The sequence below is a fragment of the Camellia sinensis genome, chromosome 2 (genome assembly GCF_055761805.1).
Source record: "Camellia sinensis isolate YWXY chromosome 2, ASM5576180v1, whole genome shotgun sequence".
NCBI classification, from domain to species: Eukaryota; Viridiplantae; Streptophyta; class Magnoliopsida; order Ericales; family Theaceae; genus Camellia; species Camellia sinensis.
Genome location: NC_138962.1, coordinates 91,791,653 through 91,807,655, shown reverse-complemented (window position 1 = coordinate 91,807,655; position 16,003 = coordinate 91,791,653). Strand labels below are relative to the sequence as shown.

The following is a 16,003-nucleotide window of genomic DNA, read 5'->3' as shown; positions in this document are numbered from 1 at the left end:
TAGAGCTTTGGTGCTGTTTTGTTTCCTTTAGCATTCTACCCAGGTAGGGGACCATCTGGTAGTTGTCAAGGGGTGCATATACTCATTGTAGTCATGCTGATAACAAACCACATTCCTTTGATTAACTGTTTCCATGATTCTAGGTGTAGGGGACCAGCTGAGGTGGCAACTTGCACATGCATATACTCACAACTTCCACATTTCTCTGGTGTGTTCCTTTGGCTCAGCATTGTTGTTCCTCAGCTTGGCCCTCTATGGGATTGCTTGTAGAGATGGGCTAGCCCAATAGGATACCTTTGTATTGGCTTGGGCCATCTTGGTTTGGTCCAAAGATCAGGCCCTACAGCTCGACCCAGCCCGACATCATGGCTGGACTGACCTTTCCATTATAGGCTGGACCCAAGTGCTTAAGGACTTGGGTGGATTGTTGACGATGTAACTGGGCTAATCTAACTGGCCCACTTGCTTATCCTGCTTCTCAGGTCTTGAGTCTAATGGATTGGGTCAACCCAAGGCTTAGACCGGACCCATTTTATATTTAGCCCCTTTTACTCCTTAAAACTAGCATTAGAAAACAACCATTTGGTCAAGCTTTTAAGCTTTTGTTTAGCTATTGTTATATGAAATGTGATATCCTTGTTTGCAGTAGCTTTGATCTATTATTATTCGTTGGGTATTCGCCCACTCTTCCCTTTATGTGTAGGTGATGAAGGTGCTTGACAACTATGTGAAACTAGCTATATGTGTATATATATAAGATGTTAAAGACTTGTGTTGATATACATGTCGCTCCTTGTGACTATTCTAAAAATAAGCTAGTGAAAAACGATGTCAAATATCATAAAAGACAAAATGATGTCTTTTCTAACAACCAACTAGTTTTAGGAGAGTGGTGGAACTCGGTTTGACAAAGTAGCATCAAGGCTAAGTTGTCATGGGTTTGGATCTTAAGGACCTTCATTGTGAATTCCAAATCTCAAATTTTAGAATAAATTAAAGTAATTTATAATAAAAAGAAAATCAATCACAAAGTATACAAGATTTACATAATTTATCAGATTTTTTCTTAGGTGCATGAGTAAAGAGAGACATAGAAAATAGAGTGAGAAATTAAAAAGTTGACAAGTGATTCTCAACCTGTCCACCAAACCCAACCAATTAATATATTCTCCTCAATGTTATCCTCTTAGATTCATTGTGTAAATAAATAATGTTTTAGAGCTCTAATGCAATTCTAATGATGTGGAGAGTGCTTATATAAAGGTGAGGCCCACACTCCTCTTTCTATCTCTCTTTACTCTCTCTCTCTCTTCCACCTCACTAGAGCTCCGTTTAGAGCTTTAGTAGTAGAGCTATGTATCATTATTGTTGTATGAATAGGGATAATTACGTATAGATTTTATTAATTGGACTTATTTACTTATAAATTTCGAGTGAACAAAATTTTATGTATTTGTCCCTGATTTTAATAATGAAAAATTGTGAGACTTTTAAAATATATTTTGTGTTTGAGGAATGCTCAAAATTCAGAAATATTCTATTATTATTCTTACAATATGAGTGAGCCATCGATAAATATTTCATGCATACACTAATTTATTAGTGGATGTCCAGGACCAAGTTACTATTATTTATTTTTTTGTTTTTGTGTTAAGCTTATCAATTTTTTCTAATAACTGATTCGCTACAAAAGGGTTTTTTTTAGTAAACGTGTTACAACTTACTCCTTTTCTTTTCTTTTTTTCTTTTTTTGAAATGACAAAGAGAGAAATTCAATTTTCTCTTCTATTTATTATGGCCGCGAAGAATCAAATTATCACTACATTTATTCCTTATATTTATTCCTTTTAGACTAGGGGTAGGCATTGACTAAGGTATGTTCATGGCAGGGTCAGAATACACAAAACTCCAGGTTCATGCCAAGGTTAAAAAATAGAAAAAAAGATCAATCTTGGGTCTAAAAGTTTTAAAATTACATTACAGTTTCAAGACTGCCCAATAAGTTTATATATTACAATCAAATAATAATAATATATTACATATTAAATATAAAATAAATTTTATGAAATAAAAATGATAACTTTGTAGTTAAGTTCACACAAATGGTTTGGTTTTGTTCATTATATTATAAATATAACTTTCATTTTCAAATGTATATTATTTTTAGAGTGATGTTACATCCCCTTCCACCCCTAATGACATGGTCCACCCATAGTTGTAAATCGCGGTATCGGGTAACGTAACGGTAATGATCACGGAGTATCGGTATCGGTAGTATTGACCGGTACGTATTGAGTATTGGGCGTCGCGGCTGTGAAATTTCAAAAATCATTAGCAATCCCTCTAAAATTCAATTTTATGCATTTTTTTTGACTCTTTTAGCCTTAATGTATCACATTTTAATCAAAATTTTGATATGTAGAGGCACTTTTGACTCATTTTCAACTAAATGATATGTATTTATTTTAGTCTGAAGCTTTTATTTGGCATATATGTTAAAATTTTAATATAAAAATTGATGTGGAAATATTATTTTACTTATTTTCAACAATGAAATACTTCCACATGCACAACAAATTAATAAGAGAAAGAGGGACATGAAAAAAAATCATTTGCTTCAGTCATAATCGCATACAAACAATCTACTACAAATCAACAACTCTAAAACTCAGTAATAAAAGGAATTACGTGGTGGTATAGAAGAATCTCCATATCTCACATCACTTTGATCGTCACTATGAATTGGTTGGCCTATTTCTCCATATTGATATTCCTGGTAGTAGTTATTGAAAGTGCATTGATCATAAGTGGTGTTGTTGCTGCCACTGCTACTTGATTGTGATTATGTCATTGCAAGCCCCCATGTACCATAATTGAAACCCTCTATATATGGATACTGATGAGGTTGCTGAGAGTAGTTCCAATTTCCCATATAAGGTGGTTGATAGATGTGTGGTGGTGGTTGACTTGGAGGAGGGTAATAAGGATATGGTACTTGGCATATTGGTCGCCAATGTTGAGTTCCCCTTCCATCTTCTTGTCTAACTCCAAGATGTCCAAATTGATTTCTAAGGTCACGATGACCATAAATATCATCAATATGTCATGAATGCCCAATTGATGCTTCTACATCAGGAGTAGAAATAGAATGTCGTCATTGCTGTGTAGAATCCCTGTTCCAATCATGATTAACATGATGAATACTACGTCTACAACCATGTGCAGAACCTGCAGACTCCCATTGTCCACCACTACCACCACCTGTTGGAGGACGGCTGCCATCGCTATAATCTCCACTACCACTAGGTGGACTCAAACTGCAACCCTCACTAAAGCCACTTCCAGCAGACCCTGTTCTTTGATGGTGTTGAGCTACTTGGCTACTAGTGGCATGATCTCCCTCATCACCATCATCAACAATCAACCAACCTGAGTTATCTTCATCATCCAAGACTGCATGTTCTCTCTCTTGAAGCCATGGAGTTAATAGATCATCTTCTTCAAATATATAGTCAAGATTGATGGGGTTAAATGATCCCTCTCTGTCATCTTGGCTTTTTCGTGTTGCATGTTTGATCTTTAGCCACATATTGTAATACACATAAACAAGTTTATTTAATTTTTTATACTTCAACCGATTCCTTGTCTTTGTATGTATTAGGCTAAATGTACTCCAATTGCGCTCACAATTAGAAGAAGACATGGTTTGGCTCAATACTTTCACAGCCACTTTTTGGAGTGCCGGAGCCGATGTACCATAATGGATCCACCATTCAGCTATATACAAATCAATCAATTATTAGTGATTATGTTATAATTTGATATAGAAGTGTTGACAATGTAACAATAATATGTAATTAAAATAGTTAATAGTTAATTGATTATATAATAATTACCAGGATTTGTTGCTTTCACTGCTCTTTGTGCTAACACAGCACCAAAAGAATCTTCTTTATTACAAAATAAAGAGATCTGCAATGAACAAAAGGCAATAAGCAGTTTTACAAACACAATTCACAAGTCAAATAATAAGTTATCAATTTAACTAATATTAAATAATGACTAACTTGGTTTACCGCCTGTATTTGCTCATTTAAATCTGGTAGAAGTCTCGAAATCATATTTCTAACTCCACTCATCACTTCTTGATGATTAGAAAGGTGCTCCCCATATTGGAATATGGGATTTAAAAAGCAACCTACATTCAAATATAAAATAATAATAAAAGTGAGACAAGGAACACATAATTTATAATTTAAATAAATTAAAAATTACTTACCAACAGCATATAAGTCTGTGGGTAGTTGGAAAGCCCATCGATTATCAATAATCTTCCAATAATTTACATAATAGCGACAATTTTTTTTGATGGCCAACTTCGCTCTATCCATGGCTTCATATATAAAACCCATTGTGGGCTTTTCATCCCCATCTACAAGTCTAAGCACCTTTAGAAGTGGTTATTGAACTTTTAGTACATCTGCCGCCTTGGTCCAAAAATCTTTACTTTGTATAATTTTTTTTGCTTCTTTTGTGTCATCCTTTTTGGACCATTTGCTATGCTTCGACTCTTGAGAATGAAACATATCCAGTAAAGCAGTCTTAAGTTTAATAATGCTTTCCAAAGTAATGAAATTGGTGGCAAAGCGTGTGATGATAGGATGTAACAACTCTCTATCTCCTGTGAATCTCTTCATGAAATCAACAACCCAATTGGAGTTGTAATTAAAGCGTGTGATTACTTTTACACAATCCAACACCTTTTGTACACTTTTTTTCTTCCCAATATCCTCTAACATAAGATCAATACAATGAGTTGCACATCCCGTCCAATACAGATTCTCCCTTTTTTGCATGAGTTCGTAACTAGCTGCCTTTAACACAGCTTCGTTATCAGTTATGATTTGCACAACATATTCTTCTCCAATTTCATCCACTACCTTGTCCATGAGGCCCAAGTAATAATCAACTGTCCTACTAGGTACATCAATTACATCCATAGACTTCTGAAAAATTGTTCCACGATTGCTATACACAAGAAAATTAACAATGTGCTTTCTTGTGGGCCCAGACCATCCATCACACATAATTGTAACACCTCTCTCAACCTAACTAGATTTATGAGATTTTATCCAATTTTGTAAAGCTTCATACTCCATTGGTAAATACACTTCAGTTACCTGTTTAATAATAAATAACAAACAAAAACTATTAATGAGCATCTTAATAATTTATTTATTTTTAAACATAGATAGAGTTTTTTCAAACTTTGAGTTAGAGGCTTACTTCATAAGAGCTAGGAAGCTTTGTTCCTTTTCTAACCTCTCTTGCAGTATCCAACATTGGTTCTAACCATTTATAATTAACAACATTAGTAGGCACTGGAGTGAACAATACAAACTGGCTAACTGCTCTTCCTAATTTTTTCATTGTTTCTTTCAAGAATCTAGATGAGAGTTTGGATTTTTTGTTGCCTTTGGTCCTATGAAGATCCACATATATGTCTAATAATTGAACTTCTGGAGAGGATGTATCAATCCATTTCCTACTTGTACTAGCCTCACGAACACTATGACTTCATCGAGCAAATCCAGGAAGAGGTACAACCTCAATATCACTAGCCATAATTTGTCAGGCCAAAACCATTTCTAGGTCCTCCTCATCATTTTCATCATCATCACACTGACTGGCTCTAATTTGTTCTGTCAATTCCTCTTTCATCTTCCTTTTGTCAAGATTTTTGCCCTTATAATTATTCAAATGATCCATCATTAGTGTTCGAACTTCACCATTGACATTAGCACAAGGTGTGACTTGACCTTTCATATGGGCCAAATGTTGCTTCAACCTATAGTTATACCACCATTTAGCTCTTTTCCACTAAATGTACACCTAATTTTATGCCTATTATTTTCTAGTGGAATTCCAAATTTCCAACCATTATCATCACTGAGGTTTTCCACTAGAACCACCTTTGTGTGCCATTATAACTTTCAATTATGTACAATAACAATTTTCAATTAACAAATATTGTAATTCTAATTTAGTTATTAATAATAATCCATTTAAAATAAAAATAAAAAATCTAAAATATTAAACCTCTTTACTTAACAATTAAACCTCTTTAAAAAAATCTGACAGATGAAACCTCTTTAAAAAAAATCTGTTATAAAAATAATCTGAAATAAAAAAATTTGACAGATTAAAAAATCTAAAATAAAATTTGAAATAATAAAAAAAATTTGAAATAAAAAAATCTAACAGATTAAACCTCTTTAAATAAAAATTAAAAATCTAAAATATTAAACCTCTTTAAAAAAAAATGAACAATCAAGCTGTTGACAAGCAAAAGTTTTGAAAACTATAGTGAAAGTCAGTCAAGCAGGTTCGAAAAATGAGCCTAATTATACACTACTACCACTTAATTTATTGGTTTTAATAGGTTCATGAACAATTAGTCTAATAAATCAACTTATAGGAATGAAGAAGTGAAATAAGTATGAAACATACTCTACAGGTACATTGCTAAGAAAATATATATATATATATATATAAATATTGGAACAATCATAAATATATATCTTAAAATATCTCCCACCCATACCATGATATAACCACAGAACAGTGGCTTAAATCAGCTACAAAACAAAAAAAAAAAAGGAAAGAAAAAAAAAACAATATATGTAAATATTTGAACAATCATAAATATACATATTAAAATATCTCCCATCTGATACCATAATATAACCACACAACAATGGCTTAAATCGACTACAAAAAAAAAAAAAAAAAAACAATATATGTAAATAGTTGAACAATCATAAATATATATTAAAATATATCCCATTCCCATCCCATACCATAATATAAATAATAAATAACCACAGAACAAACATAAAAAAGGAGCGGAAAAAAAAAAGACAAAACAAAACAAAACAAATATATAAAACCGAACACAACAACTTAACAAGAAAACATAGCATGACTTATTCAGCGAAAAGAAAAAACAAAGCATGACAAATATATAAACAGAGCATGACAGAACACACCTTCAACGAAGAAGCTTAAAAGCGGTGATGGGTTTGGGTTTGATTCGATGCTTCTTCCTGCAACATTTTACAAGATCGATGCCCCTCGGAGATGGATTTGGGTTTGATTGAGGATTTGGGTTTGGTCTGATTGAGGGTTTTTCTTTAGAGGTTGTTACAAATTTATGGTGGTCCATGAGTCTGTTTTGTGTATTGCTTGAAGAAGACAAAAAATTTGAAGTGAAAGGTTTGAGTCCATGAGTTTGTTCCCTTCCTTTTTTGCATTTGTTTTTGTTTTTGTGGGTGCTTTGCTCAATTATTTTTGCCTTTGCAGGAGGTTCTCTGCCCCATTTTCAGCCATACCGGAGATAGAATACGTGTATCGGAACTAAATCGCTCACATATCAGATTCATCCCGATACGTATCGGGAATCGGCCGCTACGGATGCGAATTTCATTCTCACTGGTATATTGGCCCATATCCTACTCGACACTCCAATTTTCCGGTACATACCGGCCGGTACATACCGCTTATTGTGAAAAAAGCGGTCTCACACTCTCATTTTTACCCTCTCCAATTCAACATCATTGAGAGTGAAATTGAAAAAGCAAAATTAAAGGAATGAATCATTATTCTTATTTTTATTAGTTGAAATGTGAATATTTGCACTTATTATTTTCAAAAAACTATTGATATATATATATGTATCTGTGTATATATCACAGACAAATCTATCTTCTCTTCCTCACCCATATAAGTTTTTGCCTCTAATATATTCGACAGTCTCCATGATAAAATTTCATAATAAGCCAAGTTCATTCTTCTCTCCCTCTTTTTCTGACGAATTTTTTATATAAGTGATTTTTGTAAAATTTTTGCAACTTTGTGACTTCATTTTTTAAGCATGAAATATCATAAATCTATCAAAAGATTACATAATATTTACTATAAAAATGTGTAATATACACTACAAAAATACACAACATACTACATATGGTACACACCCCATAATATAGGGAAGGCCATCCTATTTCATGCCAAGCCTTTTTCCCCTAGACAGAAAGGTGTAATAAAATCTACATTAATAAATATAAGTGGAATATGTTTTCTCTTTGCATCTAGTATTGAAAAAAATAATAAAAAAGTTATCAGTTATATTTACTAATGATATGTATAGTTTAGGGTGTTTGTGATGGAATCTTTGTGTATCTGCACTGGAGAAGCAAAAACATCCGAGTCAAGCTCTTGATTGAGGATTAACATTTCTAGCAACTCATTGGGATTTTTTGGTGGACTGTCCATTGTGGCTGCTTCTTTTTTGTTACGTAAAATGTCCAGGAAGAACATGTAAAGCATCTGTATTGAAGGAAGGTGAAAAGATAAAGTAAAAAAAAAAGAGAAATGAAAGGTCACAATGGAGGGAAAAATAACAAGGGTATTTTGGTCTTATTGTAAAATAAATTATGTTAACGAGACAACTTTTAATTTTGAACAGTGCTTGTAGCTTGTTTTTCGTTCTCTTTTTGGATATGATAGCCCTACAGTTCGAACTCCCACGATTCTGAATCTAATTTCATAAGTGTAATGTGAAATAACATATCTTTTGGAAAATTGATGTTGGATCAAAATGCCAAAAATGAACTACTTTGCCAGATTTCAGAGTTGCTACCTAAATATTTTGGGAAAATTTAGAAAACCCGTGACTTGTGCCAAAGGCAACGTGTTTGTTATCACCAAACTGTCTCACCTTGGAAACTTAGGTATGAGAAGGGGAGGTCATGAATTGAGCACCTTACTCACTCGATTAAAGATTGGCCTCTACTAATCATGATATGATTCTTATGGACAATATGTGCTCTTGTTCCGGTTATTAGGCTATTTTTACTATATGATGCACACAAGTATAGACTAATTCACAAAATTTGAAACGTTTTGATTTTATATTTGTTTGAAAATTGTTTCGAATATGTGCCACTTGAAAAAGTGGGCTCATATTTACATTTAATCAAATCATCCCAATTTAAGCAAATTAACCTTCATCCACTAGCATTTAAACAAGTATATCAATTAAGCACTTAGCCTCATGGTATTATGCTTAATATGGAAACACTAACACTTATGCAATATGCTAAAGCAATGAATGCTCACCTAGTATTCAACCGAGGCAAGCCAAAAGAGGAAAAATAATTAGAAAAAATGCATATGTAAAATGATTAATGCAACACATACTACATGCAAGTAATAGGCTCGGCTACTAGTATAACATGTGAATCAATTTGATAGTATACAGTTAAGCATATTTTTTGGATAAACAACCACAAAGTTAGAATTATGCACTAAGCCAAATGTATGCAAAAAATGGATATTGTAAGCATGGTAATGATATGAAAAATGAAAAAATGTAATGCTACCATTATAAGCAGATAAATAAAAGGAAGAAAGAAGTGGGTTTGGAAGACATACACAAATTATTACAAGTTTTTCCCTCATGCAAGAGGGTCCGAATAAGTGCCCTACTTGACTAACTATTACAACACCGAAATTTAACTAGCTATTTTGACTAATTATTACAAATTGAATGAATTTAATTAATTAATTACAACACGGAATTAATTAACTACATTATTACAAGTTCGAAGGAATTAACTAATTTAGGTACAACATACTACTATTTAATTAACGAGCTATGAGAAGCGTGGAATCGCCTACCGCATGAACAAGAATTTCCACCCGAAAATCCCTCTGTTTTGCTGCCATAATTGTTCTATTTTGCAGTAAAAAATTGAACTGTTTTCACCCCATCCTCTGTTCTGTTCTACCATGAAAATGGCACTGCTGGTCTAAAAGGAGGTGGTAGGCCAGCCTTAAAAAGTGGTTGGCCAGATGGTTAGGTGGCCGGCTGGCCACTATTTTTGGGCTCTCTCCTATTGTAACAAAAAATAAACGAAGCACAAAACAGAGTATTTTCAAGGGATGTTTGTCCACTTTGCGTCTCCTTATCATTAAACAGATCAAAGGAGGGTTAGGCTTGATTCACAAATCATTAATCGACTCAATCTCTTTGCATGATGATCTATGAATCAATGGACAAAGTTTCAATAAATGATAATGAAAGACCGACAAAACCTCCTCCCTATCATGGAAATGATCAAGGGAAGTGATAGACCTTGAATCTTAAACCATTATCATCACTAAAGAGTATGAAATGATTCAAGACTCAATGGGTTCAATTACATCCGATTGAACCCAAACCATTTTCATTACTCTTGTTACCTCTTTTAGTACATTTGATTAGCCTCTTTTAATTACCTTTCCATTCTTTAGTCATTTTAGTCCGAAGAGTGATAGTTAAGTCCACTAATGAAGAGAAGTGCCAAACAAGAGGTTGTTCTTGGCATGAGAGAGATGTAATGTCATGCTAATGAACCTCCGAAGAGATTAAACAATTAAGCATGGAAGTGTCTCTTTTTCATACTTTAAACAACCATCAATTGTTTGATATAACTCTTCAAAAAAGGGAAATCAAGAAAAGAGGGAAGTTGCAAAGATGATTATGCAAGGGTGAACACATGTATGAAAAGCATAAAAATAAGAGCCACCAACTCAAATCGGTTGGTGTTTAAGGCCTTAACCACCAAACCTATGAGGACTACAACACTACAAGCATACTATACAAAGCATAAATGAAATAAACACTCTAAAACAGTCTTAAAACAGCTAAAACAATGCTGGAATTATCATGGAAAAGCTAGAAAAAAGTGAATTACAATAATGGAGAAATGAAGCTAGTAAGCAAGCCTAAGGAGGGGTGACTAACCCCTTCACTTTTTGAACTTCAAAACCATTTTTTTAGCCTCTGAAAAACAATAGGAAAAAGTTGAAAGAAAGATGGGAAACACAAGGGCAAAAGCTTGGAAAATAAGATTCAAAGAAGGGTGGTTAAGCCCTCTACCTTGGATGGTTTTAAGCCACAAGTTTCAGCCCATGAAACAGGTTAAAAACAGTGTAAAAATAGCAAGTAAAGCTAGGGAAGAAGTAGTGTAAAGAAGCTAGAAGCTATACCTCTTGAAGAGAAGTAACACTTTGATTTACAAACCAACAAATTATCACCCTCAAGTGTTGAAATTTAAGTTCAAGAAACTCAGCAAAGAGCCCTAAAAATTTGGTTTAGGAAGTATAGGTAGGGTGTATATAGGTTGCATGATAGAGAGAGAGAGAGAGAGAGAGAGAGATTTTCAAGAATTTGTCTCTTCACAAATTTTTCTGACCTAGAAACATAAGGTATGACTCTTTATATATAAAACAACTAGTTGATATCTCGGAAATATCTATATTGAGCCAGCTGGTGCAGTGCATGCACATGGGGGGACAACTGGCAACAAATATCTGCTCTACTGAGAAACCTTGCTGGCCGGCCATGTGGGGGACGGCCGCGGAAGGCTTTATGGTGGTCAGGCTTGAAAAAATTTTGTTTTGGTCAAAAAGTGGTACAAGGTTTTTAGGCTTTTGAGACTCAAAATCAAGGCTTCGTGCTGAGGAAATCGAATGTTTGTCCAGTGTAACTTTTCATCATTGGGTGACTAACCTGAGGCTCCTAAGTCTTAATGGTGGTCAAAAATGGGTTATCTACAATTCTATTTACGAGAAATTCTACTTTCACACACCTAATTAGCTCAAGGCACACACTTAATGAAATATTAATTTAATGACAATTATATCCTAAATAAAAATGACCATAATAGACATCGAGCAATACCCATAATATTATATGAAAAAATTCTTTGTACACATCTTTCACCGTTGCCGCCGCCACCGTTGGCACCCTCTTCTCCCTCCTTCATCTAACTGTAATTTCTGGTAAGCCCCCCACCTTTGTCTCTCTTCATTTTTCCCTTCTATGTTGCTTCCCTTGATCTCTATTCTCTCTTCTTCTTTCCTACTAGTTATTGAACTGTTCTCTTTGCTGGTTTAGAAAAAAAAAAGCTTGGTAAGGACCAAAAAAAGAAATGCCTGTAACAGGACTCCAATGTCTTCTGGAAGATGCTCAAAATCAGAGATATTTGAGATGAAGAGGATAGGAGGAAGAGAAGAAATTTTCACTCCCAGAGAGCAAGTTCATGGAGCAACAAAGATCATTGCTACTGATCTACAACATTGAATGCAATTGTTTGCGTGTGCGTGTGTGTGTGTGTACGCGTGTGCGCGTGAGAGAGAGAGAGAGAGAGAGAGAGAGAGAGAGAGAGAGAGAAGGATTAAGTGGTCTGTGTACATGGTTATGAGTGTAGGGTATAATTGTAACTTTAAGTGTGTGGATTGAAAAAATTAATTAATAATCAAATTAATAGATGTGTGTATTGAGAAAAGATGTGCATTGAGCTAATTAAGTGTGTAGAAATAGAATTTCCCATTACTTATACCTACCTTTTAAATTAGGGGCCCCATCTCTTTTATATTTTCTAATTCCAATTTTGTCCAAACATGAAGTTCCATTTTTACCCTTGTCCATAAGAGAGAGAGAGGAGGATTAAGTGGCCTGTGTACATGGTTATGAGTATAGGGTATAATTTTAACTTTAAGTGTGAGGATTGCAAAAATTAATTAATAATCAAATTAATAGATGTGTGTATTGAGAAAAGATGTGCATTGAGCTAATTAAGTGTGTAGAAATAGAATTTCCCACTACTTATACCTACATTTTAAATTAGGGCCCCCATCTCTTTTATATTTTCTAATTCCAATTTTGTCCAAACATGAAGTTCCATTTTTACCCTTGTCCATAACCTTCTAACACTAATTTTGAAAACCCTAACCCTACTTCTTTCAGCCATTTCATCACCTCTGGCTGCCGCATTCTTCCTTCAATGATCTTTAACCCCTATGCTGCATCGTTGCTGCTTCTTTGCCGCTATCGTCACTAAATTCTGATCAGAATCTGTCGTAACCACCAACACAACCCCAAAAAAAAGGAAACAAAGAAGATAGAAGAAGAGTTTCAGATCTGCGGCGATGGCAAGCGAGGTGTCGACACTGGTGCTGAAATCATTGATCCATTCTTTCTTTCTCTCTTGATGTCTCTTTTCCTCTATGGTTCTCTCTTTCTGTTGATCTCCCTCCATTGTCATCTTTATCTTTAAACCCCACAACTCCTCATTTCGATTTTCACTAAGCCCCAAAACTCACGAACTCAAATCATAACCAAGATCTCCCTCTATCATCATCTTCATCTTCTTTGCAACTCTCTCTCTCTCTCTCTCTCTCTCTCTCTCTCTCGGTGATGGTGATTTGAGAGAAGAGGCGCGAGATCTAGGGTTAGAGTTTTGGCAGTAATGGTAATGATAGAACGACAGTAAAGCAAGAGGGAGATGGAGAGAGGAAGGGAAGAGGGAGAGGAAGGAAATGGAAGGGGGAGAAGAAGAAAGTAAGAAAGTGAGAAAGAAGAGAAAGAGGAAGAAGATCAGTGGAACGGTGATGCTGACGGTGGAAGAGAGAAGAAGAGTTGGTGTTCAAATAAGAGGGTATATTTGGTATAAAGGTAGGTGTTCAAAGAAAAGATAAGACAGTTTCAATCATGTGGGTGGGGATTCAAAGAAGTGAGAAGTCCAAAATAAATAGGTAAAGACATTTAGCAGCTCTGTGAGAACCCGAATATAAAAATTAAGTAAATAATTAAATAATAATATTACAATCTCAAATATTTTGGTGGTGAATTCTAAGGTGCAAATTAAATATTATTGGAGGATCCTTTAATTAATTTTTAAACCTAAAATAAATTTATGGTGAAAGTCATTGATTTAGAAGCAAGATTTATTATTAAAAAAAAAATTAGAAAAGAGGGTGTGACTTGAACTCTAGACCGTAAAATTAATAAGTTAGGCTCTTACCATTTGAGTTGCATGTAACTTATATATGTATTTTGTATATTTATCTATCTATTTGACCTAAGTGTGCCCACCACTAGTATAAAATAAAAAAAACACAAACCCTAACTCTTGTTATAATTGTTTTCCACCACACTAGCAGCCCTAGCAGCCGTGGGTTTATGAAGGAAAGAGAGGGGTTTTTCAATCATCAAGACTATTGTTGTAGCCAAGAAGGAGAGCTTTGGGTGTGTTGTGCTGTGTGGCCTCCTAGGTTTTCTTCTCTTCTTTCTTTGTTCTTCATCCTTATTCTATTATTATTTTATTCATTCATGGAGGTTGCAGGTTTATATATTTTGTATATATATATATATATACTGTTAAGAAATTTGAGGAGTTAAATTCATGTATAAAGATTGGGTATTATTCTTAGTTAAAAATTCTGCGCATAATCACGAACTTTAAAAATCAAGAAACCATATCAAACGGATGAATTTTAATCTGAAATTTTTACAGTAGATCAATTACATATTGAATTGTATATCTGAATTTTTTCATAATTTTTTGGAGTCAAAATCCGTATAAATTGAGGTATTCAAATCTGTCCAGGAAACCAGTCCGAAACAGTAAATTCGGGATTGTTGTTCTCTTTGGGTATAAATCCAAAAATTATCAAATTAGTGTCATTAGAACCGGTTACGAGTCTAGTTTCGTACGTTTTTGGCCTTGCATTGATTGCTCGTGTATATTAAGAGAACCGTCAATTTCTTTAAAGTGCTGCAGAAAACAACCTGTTTGGATATAATAAATTGTAGATAATTATTTTGATAAGCAAATCAAGTGAAACCAATTGGGTTTGAAACTTAGGATATATTAGATCATATCTGGAGGTTATTGGAATTTTTCGAATAGCGTGGAGTGGGTTTTGCAATTTTCAAAGTTAGCGAATAGATTGGGAAAACTAGTTTAAAACACTGTTTTATCTTAAAGTTATTTTTAGTTAAGTTTCGATCGGAACCTATGTCTTGGGTGATTTTAGACCTTGAAGAACATGAACTTAGATAATATTTAAGAGTAACGGTGAGTTGGGTTGAGCCGTGTTAGTGCGCTTCAGTTTGGGGTTACTTAGTCCGTATTCTTTAGTATTTTTAAATTAGTAGTGACGTGTAGTTTTCATATTGGTTCAGGGCACTAGTTGGACTTTCATACTCTATTCGAGGATTATATTATTTCGTTTCCAGGTGAGTAGTTTCATGCTACGTATTTTTATAAATGTTCCCTTACCCTGAACTGTTGGAAAAATTAAATTGTTGTTTCATGATTAAACTGTTTTGATAAATTATTATATTATCAATTGAATCAAATTATTTCTGAAACACGTGTGAACTTGGCATACTGTAAACTATTTGTTTTGGTCTCATGTTTATAATGATGAACCACCATGTTTTGCGAAAACTGATGTGTATTGATTATTGGGACCATGTGTGTATTTAGCCCAGGGAAATTATTCCACTGTGTGTGGTGACTCTGGCCACTAGGGAACAGATCCGGGTTGGGCCGTGATGACTCTAGTGCTCAACGATTGTAAGGAACAGACCTTTAAAAACAACTAGGTGACCTTCAATCGGATCGTCTATGAGAAAAGGCCCAGGTGCCACCCTGAGGATGACTCTTAGTTCGGTATTGGATCCAACGGGGCTTATAGCCTGAGAAATGTGTGGCAGATTATTTGTTTTTATTGGTACCCAGAAAAGTATTGGTGTTCATGTTATAATCTGTTTTAAGTGGAAAATGTCGTTTATCATGTTCTTGCGAGACATGAGTATTTTAAGTGTTGATTTGTGGAACCTTCTTTTGAAACAGATTGTATTTACCAAACTGTATGCCAATCTAGTTTCTGTGATATATATCTTATTTTGAAATTTATCCTTGTTTTCAAAACTGTATTTACTATCCATGTTGCTACTCACTGAGCTATCAGCTGACTTAGTTTTTATCACTTCCAGGTATTAGAAGGACTTAGAGTGGACTCATGGCGTAGCGGGGACTCAATTGCATGGACCTCTAGGGCATTCCTTTAGTTTAGAGTGTTATGTCAAGTTTGTGCATATTTATAT

The 16,003-nt window shown here is 34.3% G+C and overlaps 2 protein-coding genes across 2 annotated transcripts; both read right to left on the bottom strand.

Moving 5' to 3' along the window:
• Positions 1-3,154: 3,154 nt before the first annotated feature.
• On the bottom strand, positions 3,155-4,412 carry LOC114296738 (uncharacterized). The gene is made up of 4 exons (XM_028241066.2): positions 4,280-4,412; positions 4,077-4,198; positions 3,897-3,972; positions 3,155-3,777 (listed from the first exon to the last, which is right to left on the bottom strand). Exons 1-4 carry the CDS (start codon positions 4,410-4,412, stop codon positions 3,155-3,157), a joined length of 954 nt encoding a protein of 317 aa, XP_028096867.2.
• Positions 4,413-4,460: 48 nt separating this feature from the next.
• On the bottom strand, positions 4,461-5,087 carry LOC114299686 (uncharacterized). The gene has a single exon (XM_082912208.1). The coding sequence runs from the start codon at positions 5,085-5,087 to the stop codon at positions 4,461-4,463; it is 627 nt and encodes a 208-aa protein (XP_082768334.1).
• Between the last annotated feature and the right edge of the window lie 10,916 nt (positions 5,088-16,003).